Raw genomic sequence first — 17358 nt, forward strand, 5'->3', positions numbered from 1 at the left:
CAGAGCTCATAACGACAGTGATAAATGGATGAAGGTAACTTGGAGTCATGATCGGAATTCCTCCCTCATGGACTGGAGGGGGAGATTGTTGGTATACGGTCCAGCCCATGATCAATGTTCTAGATTATTCTAGTAAGCAAGAGATGAGGCTGGAGCTTGCTAGACAATTCTAGCATGTTATTAAGTTGATGGAAGAAGCTAGAGAGTACTAGCTTCCTTGGTTGCAAATGGAAAGATCTAGAAGCTACAAGTATGTGGCTAGTCTAGATTTTTCTATACTAGAGGTTTGAAGAAGGAACTAGAAACTAGTAGAATGCCAAGCCCTCACCTATAAATATGGGTGTGATGTAACCAATTGAAAATCAAGAAAGAGTGAGTAGCAAAGGATCAAGTCCAAAGCTAGAGTTCCACTCCAAGAGTGAGAGTGAGAGTGTTCCACTACACATTGTGTGAGTGAAGTTTAGAGTGATAGAAAGTGTGTGTTATACTTTCTTGTATCCATCAAGCCTTGTCTTTGGCTTGGTAAGACTACTCTTGTTGTATTCATTTTTTTCATATAGTGAAGATTGATCCTTGTTTGGTGGACGTAGGCATAAATTGCCGAACCACATAAATTCTTGGTGTCCATTTTCTACTTTACCTTGTGCATTCTCTATCTTGTAGTACTGACATTCCTAACAAAAGGAGGATTGATGAATCTGAGAAAGAGGATTGAAAGCAAAAGAGATGAGAAGCTGAATGGAAAACGTCGCTCCAGCTTCCTCTTTGATTCAATCTCGCCCACTGAATAAAAATGAGAGAGACAACACAAGAAGGAACCGTTACAAACTTCACATGCATTACACACCTCTTATACTCGCAAACCTCTATCCAGTCTAGTAAGGGCTTTGAAGCAGCTTCTAAAACGGACTAAGGGCTCGTTTAAGCATAATAGAAAATTGGGTTCACACCCCCCTTGTGTACCTGGTAAGCCCCTCTTCACGTTGGATCTAAGCATATATTCTTAGCTTTTGAAGCACCCGACAAATAAGGAGGATAAGTTTTTTCAGAAGTTTCTGACTCTTCTTCAAATAATTCCATTTTATCGGGATTAAAAATAGGAATTGGTAAAAATCTCAAAGACAACACAAGAAGGAACTGTTGCAAACTTCACATGCATCACACACCTCTCATACTCACATGTCTTGCATGTGTATATCTAAGACAAAGTCCGCTACTATGACAGCTGGCACAATCCGAACCTATGAGCTAGTCTAATCTCAACCATTTAATTTCAATTCAAACAAATAAGGACAAGACTATGGAACTTGAATTCTAAGAAATCAGCTTCAAGGCTTAATCACTAACAATACATACCTGATCAAAAAAGAAAGAAAAAACACAACTTTACAATACATACGGATAAGTAAATACTGTCCACGTACTAACCGCAGGTGAAGAAAGAAATACGCGAAAAAGCAAAAAACTAAATAGAAGAGCTCTCAGAATAAAGAAACCAACTCAAAACACAAAAGAGTGATAAACTCTACCACACAAAATCACCATTTATTCCACCTCCCATGTCCCCAGTCTTACTACATATCAGTGATGATGCGCCAAATACCTCAATCCCCATTACCCCGTGACCCACAGATACAACCCCATATTCTCCCACCTCTCCTTGATGCTGCCACCGCCTTCTCCTTCTCTTCCTCATGGCTCGACTGCTTGAGATAACTCAAAATTGCCTCAACAGCCACCGCCTCCTTTTCCTCGCAGCTTGAGTCCACCGTCACAGTCAACGGTGCGGTGCTCTGATTCTGATCCAAATTCCCAGAAGTGCTGAAACTTTGTCGTTTTGGGTGGGAACCCTTTGATCCATGATTGCTGTCCTGATGTATACTAGTTCCCTCTAGTGTACTCTCTGCCTCAAGGAACTCCAAATCTCGCAGCCTCATCTCTTCCCCATAACTTGACTCCTCATGATCTGTCAAAATTTCTGAACCATCGCTCCAGGGGAGGAGGGATTCCCCATCAGCCACCGCTTCATTTTGCTCATTGTTTGGGACCATGGCAATGATGGCATTAATCATAGGTGCAGTGCTTCGAAACTGAGCCAAATCCGCCAAAGTGATGAATTGTTGTTTAGGGCGGTAACCACGTATACCAGTTCCCCCTATGTGAAGGTTCTTCAAATACCGTAAGTCTTCAGGCAACTTCGAAAGTTCTGAGCACCCATGGAGATTGAGCCATTCGAGACTCAACAAATTGCAGATACTGTCCGGAATATAGACCAGGCTTTTGCACTTTTTCAGATTTAACGACACTAGCCCCTGAAGCCGTTCAATTGATGCAGGAAGCTCTCTGATAGATGTTCGATCCAAATCAAGGCTGGCTAACCTTTCCATATTTTCTAATATGTCTGGAAACACCTCAAACTTTGTACAACCAGAAAGAGAGAGATAATTTAGGGACTTGAGTTGACAAATGTTGCTTGTAAGACTCTTAAAGTCTTTGCTATACCGTAGCGTCAAAGTAGCAAGTCCCGTAAGACTATAAATTATGGATGGCAATTCTTCAATTGCAATCCCTGAAAACTCAACAATTTTTCGGCGGCGAGAGGCTTGCTCACGTTCAAGCTCTGTAAGATTTTTGAATGTTGATGAATCTTCTGTAAATATAGTCCAATCGAAATTAAGCTCTGTTAGGTTCTCCATACCTTCTAGAAACTCTGGAAAATTCTTCAGATTTGAGCAGCCAGAAACATTCAGGACTTGAAGAGATCTCATATGAATGCTGCCTGGAAAAATCTTTAATCTTCTGCAATCCTTCAGGCTCAGGGTAACGAGTCCTGTAAAATTTTTTATGGACGAGGGCAGTTCTGAAATTGCAGTCTCATCTAAATTAAGCTCTAATAGGTTCATAACTTCAGGAATTTCTGAAAAATTATCCAGATTTGAGCAGCCGGAAAGATTAAGGGTTTGAAGAGATCTCATGTGAATGCTGCTTGGAAGGCTATGAAGTTTCTTGCACTGCTTTAGACTCAAACTCTCAAGGTTTTCAAGAGAATAAATTGATGGGCAAAGGTCTTCAACAGATGTCTCATCCAAGCGAAGCTCTCTTAATCCTTCCATATTTCCGCCATTTTCTGGAAAGGCTTTGAGCTTTGAACAACCAGAAAGATTAAGAAATTGCAGGGACTTGAGTTGAACAATGCTGTTTGGAAGAATCTCAAGTTCTCTGCAATATTCAAGATTCAAAGTAACAAGCCCCGTAAGATTGTTAATTGATCGAGGCAGTTCTTTTATTGCAGTCCCTTGCAAATAAAGCTTTGAAAGCTTCTCCATAATTTCTGAAATCTCTGGAAACTTCTCAAGTATTGAGCAAAAAGAGAGATCAAGGGTTTCAAGAGATTTCATACAAATGGTGCTTGAAAAGGTCTTGAGTTTGCCGCACCAACTTAGATCCAAGAGGACAAGTTTTTCAAGGGCAGAAATGGATGGGTGAACCTCATATAAACTTGTGCATCCACCAAGAATTAGGTTCTCAAGATTCTTTGCCTCAGTGAAGTCAGGTGTTTCCTTAAGACGATAAGAGCCTTTTAAGTTGATAATTTTCAACTTTTCCAGAGGCTGTCAATATACAACAAGGAAAATATGTGTTACCTACATAATAAGGCATTTAAAAACTAAACAATTTAAAAGCAGTATATAGGCAAATGATGAACGTACCTGAGTTCCTTTCCAGAGGTGTTCAACCCAACTATATTGCATGTCAATGTCAACAAGATTCTCTGGGTTAAAATTGGACGATAAAGACTTTAGAGGACATTTGTGCCAGAACAAATAACTTAATTTTTCAGAGAGAAACTTTAGATCCTTGTATTTCCATTCATCATCGGATTCCCTGCCCGGTGGTTGTAAATAGTGGGTATGGACTCTGAGTAGTCTTAGTTTTATCATTTTAAAAAAAGCGGTGTCTAATTCCACCACATTGTTTGAGTATGGCCAACGCACAATTATGCTTTCAACTGCTTCTGTAGCCTGGATAACCAAAATTGCAAATTGAATGAGTACAAAACTTAAGATTATAACTTCTAAATGCACATGTTTCTCATTAATTGGATTTTGGTCAAAGTTGAAGCTTTATACTTTTTATTAATATTAATAATAATAATATTATTATTAACATTATTATTATTATTATTATTATTATTATAATTATTACTATTATTAAATTTACTAATATTAATGTGAGAGAGAAGATTCAAAGCAATTACATTAATGGAAGGGAGGGAGTGCGTTTCTCACCGTTTCTCGACTTAACACATGATGAACATCTTCATAGCTCCACAACCTACTGCGCCTCCCAGGCTCTTTTATAGATTCCTGGCGTACGATTTCGCGACCCATTTCCTCTAGTAAATCATGCATCTCGAGTACACCATCAGATGAGACAGTGACAAGAGCTCTACCAACTAGAACGTCTAATCCGGTATGGGGATGGAAGTCACAACCCTCCATAATCCTTGTTGCAAAGTCTTTCTTCATTTGTTTAAAGAAACATGCAATATCAAGAAATATTTCCTTCTGCAAACCATCTAGTCCATCAAAGCTTGTTCTAAGGACTGTCTGGATTCCCAGGTGCGGATTTCTCGCTATTTTCTTTAACTCATCTTTCCACACAAGTACACTTTTGTTATCGAGGAATGCTCCCAAGACTTTGAGTGCTAAAGGCAAACCTTGAGCATATTTTATGAAATGGCCTGACAAATCAACGTATTCTTCTGTGGGTTGCTTTGTACTGAAAGCATACTGCATAAACAGCTCGAGAGCATCATCGTCATTTAACAACTCGGGCTCATATATCTGATCACCAAGTCTACTTAGTGACTGTTTCTCTCTAGTTGTTATAATGATTCGACTTCCGCCACCAAATGAAGGTTGCTTTCCAATTAAGGCTTCAATTTGGGATGAACTCTCCACATTATCAAGAACAAGTAAAACCTTTTTCCTACCAACTCTTTCCATCATCTTCTGAAAACCATTTCTCAAAATCTCTGAACTCCCCACCTTCATATTTGTGATACTAGATAGAATTTCTGCCTGCATATCTAGTGGTGCTTCACCTGCATCAGTTGACGGAAAACGTCCCTTGACATTTTCAAGAAAGCAACGACCTTCGAAGTGATGATTGATTTTGTCATACATAGCTCTAGCGATGGTGGTTTTGCCTATACCGCCCATACCCCATATTCCAACAAAGCGAACGTTATCGACCTCGGGACATAATAGTGAATCCATTTTCTGTAAGCGGGAATCCATTCCAACCAAGCCATTCTTTTCACTTGATAAGATGTTGATAAGTTTTTTAAAAATATCATCGACAATCAACTCAATAAGCTTGGCATCATCCCTGCCAAATTTGAAAAACAGTACTGTGAAGTCCTGCGATTGCTTGTCATATAACACTCATCACACTGTCATTGAAATTGAAAACACAAAGTAACGGCCCAACAATTCTCAATTTATTCTTCTTTCATTTACTCAATGCACTTTTCTAAGTTCAATCAACATATAAGAGAACTAGTCATCTATATCCTCTCAAGATGTTTTATAGACCTTTTAGTCGTGCCCCTTTATATTGATCTTGCGGTGAAGAATTAATTTAACTTGTTCTTTTTTTACTTATTCATGTTGGACGACGTCTTTTCTACATTATTTCTCTTTTTTATACTAATTTCCTCTTCCCTTCTAATGGCAAAGATCTAGGTGTGGCAGTGGAAAGTTTTGCACAGAGTTGGTGAGTATTCAATTTTGTAGAGGGTTGGGAAGGAAGTCTTGGTTCTAGTTGTATTAACATCAATTATAAACTAAAAAGATCAAAACAAGAAATTAGCTAAACTTGTAAACTAGTAAGTTAATAAGATTATGAAGGAATGAGTTACTGGTAATTTTGTGAATCCCAGCCACATAAATTGGGGGCTCTTTGTAGAGCAGACCTCCACCGCTCCACTTCTTCCATGTCCGCGTTAGGATCATGTTCATGTTTAGAAAAAGCTTTCTCAAAACTTCCCTCGATTTTACGAACATGAGATGGGTCTACTTGGTAGAAAATGGGAATCACAATCTGCTTCTGATGATCCATGCATTGCAGGATTTGGACGAGTTCTTTCAAGCACCATGTGGAAGAAGCGTAGTTTTGAGAAAAAACTACAACTGAAAGCCTCGAGTCGCTTATAGCTGTCAGCAGCTGCGAAAGGTCTTTGCCTTTTCTGAGCTTTTCAGCGTCAATGAAGGTGTTGATTGAGTTCTGAACTAGAGCTTTGTAGAGATGGCCGATGAAGGTCTTGCGAGTGTCTTCGCCTCGAAAATTCAAGAAGACATCATATTTCCAATCGGGAACGGATGAAGAAGAAGAAGCCATGAACAAGCACAAGATCGACAGCCTAATGTGAGTCTCGTGTAGCCCCTTAACAAACTCAAGATTGCAGGTCAACGACCCCCTTTATTGGTTCTCACTGGAAAATGGAATACATCTTCAAGGGGGGAGTTTGGAAGTTGCCAGGAAAGAAGCGGTCCCTTTGGCTAAAGTAAGAAACGGTCGCTTCGGCTAAAAAGTCCACTAACAAAAACAAATGAAAGAAAGCAACATTCATATTTTAGTAACTTGAGAGGATGCACTTGTGGCCCAATAAAATTAAACTACGTTTCCAACTTTCCATTATTTAAACTAGCAACCAAACACCCCGTTATTTAAGTAAGCCACGCATCCAAACATCCCATATATTCCTTTAGTTTCCAACCGTCCTCTCGCCACGCCATGGCTGCCAGTGCTCTCATCATCATTTACCCATTTGAAAACCCTTTTTTTCCAAATCTGGACAATCCTTCTCCGGCGACCCACCACTAATCCTTCTTCCCTCTGGCCATCACCTCCAATCCCTCTCTTCTACAGCAAGATCGACTCGTCGTGGCGTTTGCTAAAGATGGCCTCCTGCGACGGGAGTCGTCGTTCCGGAGAGTCTCGTACCGAGTTGATGATGGTGGAGTCGACGAGTTAGCCGTGGTCGTACCTGCTATGGTGGTTGTGGAGGACGAAAGATGGAGTGGACAAAGAAGATCCTTGTTTGGTAACATGGTTTAAGCGAGAATTTCTGTTTGGTTACAAAGATTCCAAGTATTGGAAGTTTATAGGTGTTTTAAAATGATTGGTCCACATAATTATGGTGAGTAAATTTGGTCTTTCCCAGTGAGGACCCAAATATTGTCCTTTTATTAAGTTTTTTTTTATTTAAAATGATTTGGCATAACTTTTAACTTTAATATATAAAATTTACAATTGATAGATTGGTCATTCAGATTGTCTACCGTCAATTAATTTAATCATTTTGTGAAATTTTTTTGTTAAACTAATGATATTTTTGTCAAAATCAACCTTTCTTTTTGAATTGTTTCTTCAATTTAACAGAAATTTTTCACAAATCATGATGCATATTAGTGTTCTTCCAATGTTCCTTTATGTGTGCAGCTTCTGATTATTGCATGATCTTTTTGCTTCTACTAATTATTGTTTCAAATAATTTTGTTTCACTATATGTTTCATTTTGTCTAACGGAAGACGTGACACATAATCATTTAGTGAGAAAATGTTTTTTTTGTTATTGTTGTTGTATATGTTTTACTTTGTACATAGGGTGGATTTTAGGTTCCCCTTCCGTCTTACGTGCTCCGTTATTTTCTCAATGAGGTTTGGTTTTGTGTCCCTTTTGTTCGTAAATTTCCTCTTTTAATTTAGTATGATAATGGGATGATCGAAGCATTATTACCCATGCTTTTCACGCATGCACACAAAAAAAAAATTTAGAGAGTTTCTAGTCACAACTAATATTTATTAAAATACTTGAAAAGTTTACAGAGTTTCTAATCACAACTACCATTTATAAAAGTTTCGTCATCGAAATATGTAGTACCTCCCCATATAGTCAAAATACTTAAAGTATAGAAAAGAAATATAAAAAATATATCAAGTTGGAGCAGTTACATATAGAGAACTTCATTCCATCACCATAGGATTGCAGTGATTTCTCTATCATGTCTCTAAACCCACCTCCAAACATCACAGTGAAATTTAAAATGTCCAAAATGCCCAACAAACCAATTTTCTCAAGGTTGTAAAATATATAAATAAAACTCAAATACACCTAGAAATTCAAACACAAAAATAAATAGTAAATTTTGAAATGGGATATTACAAATATAGATGAACGACTTTTAAATGAGATCAATCTTTCTAGAAAAGACCACTGTTTTAAAAATCCCCGCCTAGGCGCTAGGCCTCAGCCCACCGTCCCGATTAATACCTAGGCCCCAGCCCACCGCCTGGACCCGCCTAGGTTGCAACTCACTTAGACAGAAAATACATAACTTTCATTTTGCATTTTGTTTTTTTTCAAATAAATTGTAAGAGATTTGTTGCATACTTGAATGAACAAACATTATATCCTTATTTCACATGTTTTCATTATGTTCCAATACTTCATGATATATATGCATTCTATTTTGTAGTTTATGATGAAATTATATATATTTCAAGTAGAAGCAGACATTTATTTACATGAAATATGATAGATTTACTTAAATCCGTTTAGTCCGCCTAGGCGCTAGGCCCCAGCCCACCGCCCAACTAGCGCCTAACAACTTTTAGAACCTTGGAAAAGACTTGATGAAAAAAAGAAAATTTTATTTAAACCCAATGAATTTTACCTCTTGCCCCGCATAAACTTCATATTCTAGTTATACCCTACAACAAATGTGGGTGTACAAATAAATTATTCAATTATAAAAATAGATAAATGGGTTGGTGTGGCGTCAGGGGAGCCGCCATTGATGACTAGCCATAAGCATGCTGTCGCCCTTGTTTTGTGTCTCCGTTGTGTGTTTTTTGCAATATTTATCTCGTGTTATGATTTAATTAAGAGATAACTTGATTAACTTTTTTTATTTGAAATTTAAAAATAAATAAAAAAACTCCAAATATGATGAAATGCGTATATTGTTAAATCTGACGCATCTTCCCCTCATAATCTCCAATAAAAGCACCATTCATCTCGTATATTTTTGTCTTTTTATTTTTATAAAAAAATAATATAAGATGTTAACGTGATTTAATCGTAATCGTTCAAACAAAAAAGGAGGAAAAGACAGAGATTAGAAAGAGAGAGAATCATCCTCATTCTCAAAGCCTATTTTATCCTCACTTTTTCTTCTACCCACATAAAATGATTGAAAAAGAAACTCTCCTTCTGCTACCTGCCCCCAAACACCAACCCACTACTTGCTTTTTTATGGTTTTTAATCACTTTTCTTTATTTATGATTTTACATTACTTTCTAAGCAGAATCACCTAATTAACCTTCTAAGCAGAATCAAAATTATAACGGAAGGAGAACTTGGTTGGTTTTCACCTTCAGACCAACACTCTCTTTTTCGGATGAAAAGGAGAATTTTCTTCATTCGTCATACGGGTGCAAACATGTAGGGAGGGTTTTGCGATACAAAAATTGAAGCATGTTATGACAGACAAAACTCATTAGAGCCGACAACAAATTAGCAATAGAATCTGTTTCCCATTAAATACTAGTGTTGCAGATCTATTAGGAATGAGGATGTAAAGTAGGAGTAGCCGAAATTGAAGGAAAGATGAGAGAAAATCGATTAAGATGGTTTGGACATTTGAAACGACGGCCTATAGATGCTCCGGTTAAAAGATACGACTACGAGACACGTGTCCAAGGCCGAAGGGGTAGAGGAAGACCTAGGAAGACTTGGAAAGAGATTCTAAGAAAAGACTCGGAGTACTTGGATCTAACGGAAGACGTGGCACATAACCGAACGCAATTGTGTTTTAGGATTCATACAGCCGACCCCATTTAGTGGGATAAAGCTTTGTTGTTGTTGTTGGTTCTGGTGGGAAAATGCGAAAAACCCCCTAAAATCAGAATAGGGAGGCCGCTGTTTGGTGTTCTACGGTGGTTGATTTTGATCCTAAACAGTTTAGAGTTTTCTTTCTAACGCCTCTCCTAAAAACTGAGAGTTAAGTGGATAAAACTCCAAACTAGAGGGTTGATCTTAGAAGAGCCTACACGCAGACACAGAGTCATGGAATACTTAAATTCGCCGCGACACTGAATGTCAATCTCTACATGCTTACGCGGCAAAAAACATGATCGGATTCGGATTCATCATATTGGAGAGATAATTATGGGAGTACAAAAAGTATTGGGAGACAACTTCTACATTCTAGGGGTTACAAACAAACTTCAGTGCCAAGCAGCCTACCGGGCATTATTGGTTTAACTTACTGTAAATGTTGGAGCAGAACTTGAGACAATTTCTACAATTTTAGATGAAAGAATTGCTTAAATCAACCAAATTTCTCACATCTGCGACAGGGAAAAAGCAAATGCATTTCTACCATCTATAATCCTAATTCAGATCATGTTGGGCAATACTATTTTCATTGACATCATCAAGATTCAAACTAAGAAATTACATCAATACGAAGAAGACATTTGATCTTTGCAATAACAAAAATCACGGATAAGCATAAACAAAAAGGGTCAGAACTGAACCTGCAAGAAAGCATGAGGTAAACCTCAGACATTCTTTAACTTCTTCATCTTTGATGGAGGCCATCTGCCTTTCTTTCTCAGTTTTCGTTTGCGAACAAGTCGGTTCCTACGAAGCCTTATTTTCTTCGCCAGTTGCATCTTCTTCTTCTGCTCTAGCCGCTCTTGCAGCTTTGACTCCAAAGGAAGCTTGTCGACAGGTACCACCGCCTCTCCCTTGCTATCTGGAAGGGGCTCACTGCCCTCATTTGCAGCAGTAGTTCCATCAATGTCAGAGGAGGCCTTAACAACCACTGAAGCAGACCTTTTCACAACAGGCATATGAAGTCGAACTCCGCTAAAAGATTTCGGATGCAGATTATTGGGTTTCATGTGCATCCATGAAACTGAAAACCAGAGACACAAAACAAAATTATCATACGAATATGAGCCGAAAAATATGATATACAAAGCAAATTAACTATAAAAACGCGACTCGAATATGAAAAAATTAAACATATTTATGTACTGACACTAGAAAAAACGAAAATGCAGATGAAAATTGGATTATTGGAGGCTGAATGCGTAGCTAAGGATGGGTGCACGCCAAGTGTTTGACAAAAAACCTGAACGAGCAGAAACCAACCAAGAACACCCAATTGAGCTGTGTGATTTGGAGAATTTAGGCGAGCATTTGAAGTAAATTAAATAATACACAACTGAAAAATGCAAAAGCTGATATACTAAGTAAATGGGAGAGAGAGAGAGAGAGAGAGCTTACTAGTTGCAGAGAAAGATGAAGGTGATGAAGTTGGAGACGGCGAAGAAGAAGAAGAAGGGGAAGAAGCGGTGGTGAGAGGCAGAGGATTGGAGTAGAGAAGAAGACCCATTTTCGTGCTCTCTCCCTCAAGATTGAATTTTGGGTTGGTTATGTTCTAACTTTTGCACTTTTGGATAAGCCGATGAACATTATAATCAAGACCGTTCGTTTTCGGTAAACCCATCTGACCCGTTGATTCTTGGAATTCTCAAAAGCTTCTACAGGGTTCAAAGGTTTTTTTTTTTATTTTTTATTTTTTATTTTTTTTTAAGGAAACTTCATTTTAATCCTTAAAAAAGATGAGTTTTAAGTTATAACATTGTATAACCACTTAGTACTATAATCTAGTGATACTCCTCTTCACTTGTAAATGAGAGGTATTATGTTCAATTTTCGTTAAAGACAAATATGAACTATAATTTAATTCATTTTATTCATCAGAATGTATTTTGATGTCTACATTTAGGTAAACTAATTTTTTTTTGTATTAATATATTCTAATACAATGTGTATGTTCTTCATTTACATACATTAATTCATTTGATATGTTTAGGTATATCCATCAACACAAATATATAAGTACATTAATTAAATATAATACATTTTGAACACATATTTCGATATTGACATTTAGGTACAATAATTTAATATACTACATTTCGGTACATAAATTTAGGTTCATTATAATATACTTTGGTATAAATATTTAGGTAAACATTTATGTACAATGAATTCAATTTTATATATTTCGGTACAGTCATTTTTGTACACTTGTATATTTACATATTTATGTGTCACTAATTTCTTTTAATTTTTTTTTGTTCATTTATAATTGAAGAACTAATATGTGCATATTAATAAAATTAAAGCAAGTGGTCCTCTACTACAATGGTGGAGATGAGTGTTGGCATGAGTTGACAAAAACAAAAATTAAAAATTTTAATGTGGATACATTAAATAACAAAGATAGAATATAACATTTCAATAAAAGTACACTTTAAGGGATTAAAATGAATATGTAATCTAGCACTAGCTTTTTTTTTTTTAATTTTAATCATTTTTAAAGACTAATGTTTTTTGAACTGTTCTATTACGAAAAATATTCTACACTAATTAAATAGGAAATTATTTAAATAATTGATTAAAAAGGAAAGCCTTAACTATTAAGATAATCTGTCACTTTTTTTTTTTATGCACTTCAAGAAACCACCCCCCCTCCCCCGAAAATTACTTTTATATCCCCACATCATAGGCGTGGCATCTATGATGAATATTAACACCAGTTTGGTCGGTGAGATAATACAAAAAATAGGTGGCCACATCAGAGTAAGATTATCTCTCATCTTAATTTCTCTTTTTCCATCCCCTCATATTTAAATTGTTATGATTACACCACGTTCATATCTTGTTTTGAATTTTGTATATAGAGAATAAAACAAAAAGAAGAGCGTGCGAGAAATGAATGGAAGGAGATGGTAATAGGAGGGAAGATAATCATACTCCCGCCACATCAACAACACTCTATTATTTTTATGATTAATTTCACAATTTTTGGCTCAACTTCTCGGTCTTTTCCACTTTAGTCCTTCAACTTTATTTCGTTCCAAGTTGGTCTCAAAGGTTTTTAAAGTTTTTGCTAATGTGAGACTTTTGTTACACAGAATAGCGCGTGACTACTTAGACTTTCTATAATACATTGACATGTCCTAGAACTTCACTAGAATGTGACCATTTTTGTCTAAGAGTAGGCCTTCATGATGAAAAAACAGACGAACCAACCAAACCCACACAGTCAACTTGGTTTCGAGTTAGTCATATGTGACTTACTTTTAGCTATGATACTTGTAATCTTTATCAATCTCATTTTTCTCTTTATATTTTACATTGTCTCTATTTACTCCCCATATTCTATATTCTCACTTTCCCTCCCTCTTTCCTCAACTCTATTCTATCTTACTTTACCTAACAAAACTTTTTTTCCGTGCCACATTTTACTCTTTACACTCTATATTGTCTCATTTTAACAAAAGATTTGTCAATGTGTCCAAAACAAAAAGGAGATGCACAACTTAAAAAAAAAAACTTCTCTCCACTTATATAATGACACGTGGTGTACCATCCATTTCGGGTACAATGAAAATTTTCTCCACTTCAACACCTACACTCATTTTCAATATATCCCTTTACAATATTCCATCAAATAAGTTACGGTTGCTGTTAATTGTGTTGACGTGACACAGAACCAGGAAGGCTACACAGCAAACTATAGATATAATACAGGGAATCAAGTCATGCTTCTTTATCTGCCCCAAATCAAAACTAAAAATAGTTACTAAACAAGTTCAGTTTTCAAAAAGCAAAAAAAGCAAAAACAAAACTTGGAAGACTGAAAACGAAATGGAATAACTTGAGAATTAATTTACTGCAACCGAATGTAGTACTTATTGCAGCACATTGTGTAAACTAGCTTATCAGATTGTATACATAGTACCATTATTATTCTGCAATTGGCCAACATATCAATCAAACTTTAGTCACCATGTACCTTGACCTGGTCCTGGTAACTTCTATGTACAAGGATGCCTTATAGTGACCAGTAAACTAGGAATTAACCACCGGATTCTGCAACACAGCATTCAAGATAGATGTGTAAACAATATGGAATCAGGTACCCCGATCCCGACCCTAAGAAAGTGTGTCAAAATGTGTCTCCCGATCTTGACCCAAAAAAATAGATGCAGACCTGGTTAGGAAGCTAAAATAACCATCTTTCTTGTTCTTTAATTTCCAAACCGTCCAGCCATGTCTGATGCATGTGCAGCCAAGTGAAAGCATCTGGCACCTCAGCCTGGTAAAGCCACAACAAATCATGAGTAATATTACTACCAGATTAAAATCTCTCCAAGTTATTACATTCTAGGCCGACGAGGGACATGAACTTAAAAGGTTATACCTTCGAACTCATCAGGACTGTAGTCAGACAGCATTGCCGCTCGTTCTCTACAACAATTAATCCATCAATCTTTCACCAATAACAATCCGTTACTATCAGAAAACTAAATCATCAAGTTCTGCACGATAATTAGCACTCACAAAAAATTGTATGCTTGATGACTTTTCTGGAGTGCTAATAGCAGCTCCCTAAATTTTTCCACTTACATTTTACATGCCCCTTTCAACTTTCACGTTTCTATTTCAAGAGTCGTCCTTTACTCAGATATTTAACTACTGACTAGCTACCCGTTTTGATGCAAATGTAACTATTTCATTACATATTCTACTAGATTAACTTAGCAAATGTATTCTTCCAATTCTTTTTCTATCTCGTACAAATGCTAGAAAGGTAGACTCATCTCACCACACAATTCCCACTTATTAAACTTCACGAGCCATGCATTTGAGCCAATTTGAACCAACGATAACCGATCCACCCATGTCCAAAATTGTTTTCCCTGCTTATCTCCATGCAACCCTGCCAACGAATCTATGCACTGGTGGATAGGTAGCTCAACCCCGGAGGGATGGACAAAGATACCTGATGAATGCTAAAGAAACAGAAAGAAAACAAAAAATAGAAAAAAAACCAGAATTAAAGCAGCATCAGTTAGTCCAACCTTCAGTGCACATAACCAAGACACATTTAATTTACAAGACTATAAATTTACCTTAAAGCATGGTGTTTCAAAATAAAAAATGGCGTCGGGGAAAGAAAGAAAGGAAAAAACAGACAAGTCATACTTACAAAGACTGGTTTTAAGTTTTGGATATACTCCTCAGATTTCTCTACTTCAGCACGGCGCCATCTCTCATAGAACAAAAAGAATTTGACTACCTCATGAGCAGGACTGGACATTTCCACTTTGCACTTTCGGAAGTCTTTGAAATCTCTTGGCGATACATTTGGACCTAGATGAAAATGTCCAAGCGCTTGTATTATACCAGCTGCACATCTCTCAGTTGCATGAAGCATATTAGGATTGTCGCTTGCATTTTCTTCATACCACTGCAACAATTCTTCTTGTGCATTACTCACCTGCATATTCAATTTACAATTTTTATCCTTATTAATAACCTAACAATATGATTATGCAGAGAAAGAAAGCAAATAATAAACTAAACGTTTAAGACTTACAGACCATCACCCCATACACTTGAGGGAGACTGAAGAGTTCAGCATCGTTTCCAGAGTCGCCACAAACAAGAGTGTTGTGTGGAAGTTTCTCCTCAAACTTAAATTTCTTTAACAGATATGCAAGAGCTTTTCCTTTACCAGCACCTTTTGGTAGAACGTCCAAAGCAATCCCACTGCTATAAATGATCTTTACGTCTAACTGGCCAAATGCGTATAAAGATCAGAGACAAATCACAGGCTTTAAGGAGAGATGCATTCAAATAGTTAAAGCAATATGATTTCAGAGAATACACACACACACACACACACATATATATATATATATATATAGTGGTACCAGTTTTGTTTTCAATTGAAGTTGTGAATGCTCTGGAGTGTAGCAAAATGGTTCATAGAACGAAAACAATCGAGGAAATCTTAACCCGCGTTTCTCCAACCGTTGTGATAAAACTTTCATTATTTCGAATGCCATAACCTTGTCAACATAAAAGCTAACCTTGTGAGGTCGTTGCTCTCCCTCTGCCTGAAATAATCTCATATCATATTTTCAAATTTTCAAATGCACAAGCGTTGTTTACCTTAACCGGTAAAAACGTAATAATTAAACTAGAGCTCACATCATCTACAATGTGAGAATTTTTTCCCACTAAATTATTCTACTTTACGAAGAAGAGTGAAATTCAAACTCTTGGGCTAAGATACATTTTTGTGTATGTTCACACTAGCATATGGACGTAGTCGAGTTGGTTTGATAAGTGCACTTCCCTTGTGACACCCAAGTAGTTTAGATTAAATTAGAATATCTTTGGAATTATAAATAATTCTAACATTGGGGAAGGAAAAACAAAAAACAAAAAGGTACCTGAGGAGTAAGTTGAGGAAACTGATTAGTTTCTTCAACAACTATGGCTCTATCCCATCTGTGACTGAGAAACTGTTGCCAACCAAGATCAGGAATCATATCGGTACCACCGCCATACATAATCTCAGTGCCGACGGACATGATGGTGATGTCGGGGGTTAGCAAGGGTTTCTGATTCCTCAGAGGTTTGTACGTGATGGGTGATCTTCCAGTGGAAAATACCAGCAGAGAATCATGGCGGTAATATGATTCCCACAGCGCATTGAACTTGAGAAGAGAGAGATTATCAGGCGCATCATGATCAACCAAGGTGTAGTCAAGATCTGAGACTAGCATCAGACGAGCAGGGCCATTCAGACGACAATTCATGTTCATCATCTGGGTTGCCGATTGGGTTCAGCACCTCCACTCCCACTTGGGCAAGCGCGGCTCGCTCGCCTTATGTAGTGTTTTGACCACAGACTGAATTCATTGCTTTCTTCTTGGTTCGGTGACGTACACCTTCCAAGTTTCCAACAACAAAAATTTCACCCTGCGTTGCGGATTTCTTTTAGGCAAATAGTCATAAATATGACATTTTCTTAATTTTGGAACAGAAACAAAATATTTTCTTAATTTTGAGATAGAAATAGAATTTTTTTTAATATGCACAATCCATACACAATAATCGGTGAAAAATAACATTTTTTCTATACATTAAAATAATTTAATTGCCCTTGCATATAAATGAATCATTTCCTCCTATTTTCTGATTGCTCTCTACTCTCTCCCTCCTTCTCTCTTCTCTCACTTTCTCCCTCATGCTCTCTCACCCGTTCTCATTGTGCACAAACGTTGCACACTTGGCCCGACCAACACCGTCCAAAATGAAGCCACCACCAATTTCATCTCGTCCTCACGAGTCCAAAACACCTAACCCTGTCACGAATCTCATCCCCGATCGTTGAAATCGAAAC

At 37.1% G+C, this 17358-nt stretch overlaps 3 protein-coding genes across 6 annotated transcripts; all 3 read right to left on the reverse strand.

Moving 5' to 3' along the window:
* Positions 1 to 1307: 1307 nt before the first annotated feature.
* On the reverse strand, positions 1308 to 6604 carry LOC103417753 (disease resistance protein RPV1-like). The gene is made up of 4 exons (XM_070809583.1): positions 5927 to 6604; positions 4290 to 5394; positions 3711 to 4022; positions 1308 to 3611 (listed from the first exon to the last, which is right to left on the reverse strand). The coding sequence occupies exons 1-4, from the start codon at positions 6403 to 6405 to the stop codon at positions 1605 to 1607; spliced, it is 3903 nt and encodes a 1300-aa protein (XP_070665684.1). The 5' UTR covers positions 6406 to 6604; the 3' UTR covers positions 1308 to 1604.
* Positions 6605 to 10481: 3877 nt separating this feature from the next.
* LOC103408856 (large ribosomal subunit protein cL37-like) lies at positions 10482 to 11532 on the reverse strand. The gene is made up of 2 exons (XM_008347678.4): positions 11370 to 11532; positions 10482 to 10995 (listed from the first exon to the last, which is right to left on the reverse strand). Exons 1-2 carry the CDS (start codon positions 11476 to 11478, stop codon positions 10637 to 10639), a joined length of 468 nt encoding a protein of 155 aa, XP_008345900.1. The 5' UTR covers positions 11479 to 11532; the 3' UTR covers positions 10482 to 10636.
* Positions 11533 to 13795: 2263 nt separating this feature from the next.
* Positions 13796 to 16996, reverse strand: LOC103408838 (sucrose-phosphatase 1-like). Of its 4 annotated transcripts, none has more exons than XR_003769483.2 (8): positions 16403 to 16996; positions 15878 to 16063; positions 15545 to 15739; positions 15151 to 15441; positions 14767 to 14953; positions 14362 to 14430; positions 14152 to 14256; positions 13796 to 14030 (listed from the first exon to the last, which is right to left on the reverse strand). XR_003769483.2 is itself a non-coding variant. In XM_017325765.3 (8 exons), exons 1-7 carry the CDS (start codon positions 16778 to 16780, stop codon positions 14164 to 14166), a joined length of 1218 nt encoding a protein of 405 aa, XP_017181254.2. In that variant the 5' UTR covers positions 16781 to 16996; the 3' UTR covers positions 13796 to 14030; positions 14152 to 14163. The 4 variants fall into 4 exon arrangements, 3 of the variants coding, with proteins under 3 accessions (XP_017181254.2, XP_028950731.1, XP_008345879.2); XM_017325765.3 differs by having other exon boundaries at positions 14362 to 14408; positions 16037 to 16063; XM_029094898.2 differs by having other exon boundaries at positions 14362 to 14408.
* Positions 16997 to 17358: the final 362 nt, after the last annotated feature.

The sequence above is a fragment of the Malus domestica genome, chromosome 02 (genome assembly GCF_042453785.1).
Source record: "Malus domestica chromosome 02, GDT2T_hap1".
In the NCBI taxonomy this organism is placed as follows: Eukaryota; Viridiplantae; Streptophyta; class Magnoliopsida; order Rosales; family Rosaceae; genus Malus; species Malus domestica.

Coding starts and splice junctions, on each gene's coding strand:
- LOC103408856 (XM_008347678.4), bottom strand. CDS start 11,478: ATGGGTCTTCTTCTCTACTCCAATCCTCTGCCTCTCACCACCGCTTCT. Junction 10,996..11,369: donor TTCATCTTTCTCTGCAACTA/GTAAGCTCTCTC, acceptor TCTGGTTTTCAG/TTTCATGGATGCACATGAAA.
- LOC103408838 (XM_029094898.2), bottom strand. CDS start 16,780: ATGATGAACATGAATTGTCGTCTGAATGGCCCTGCTCGTCTGATGCTA. Junction 16,064..16,402: donor TTCCTCAACTTACTCCTCAG/GTACCTTTTTGT, acceptor AGATTATTTCAG/GCAGAGGGAGAGCAACGACC. Junction 14,954..15,150: donor AAAACTTAAAACCAGTCTTT/GTAAGTATGACT, acceptor CTGTTTCTTTAG/CATTCATCAGGTATCTTTGT.
- LOC103417753 (XM_070809583.1), bottom strand. CDS start 6,405: ATGGCTTCTTCTTCTTCATCCGTTCCCGATTGGAAATATGATGTCTTC. Junction 5,395..5,926: donor TGGGATTCACAAAATTACCA/GTAACTCATTCC, acceptor CAAATTTGGCAG/GGATGATGCCAAGCTTATTG. Junction 4,023..4,289: donor ATGTGTTAAGTCGAGAAACG/GTGAGAAACGCA, acceptor TTGGTTATCCAG/GCTACAGAAGCAGTTGAAAG.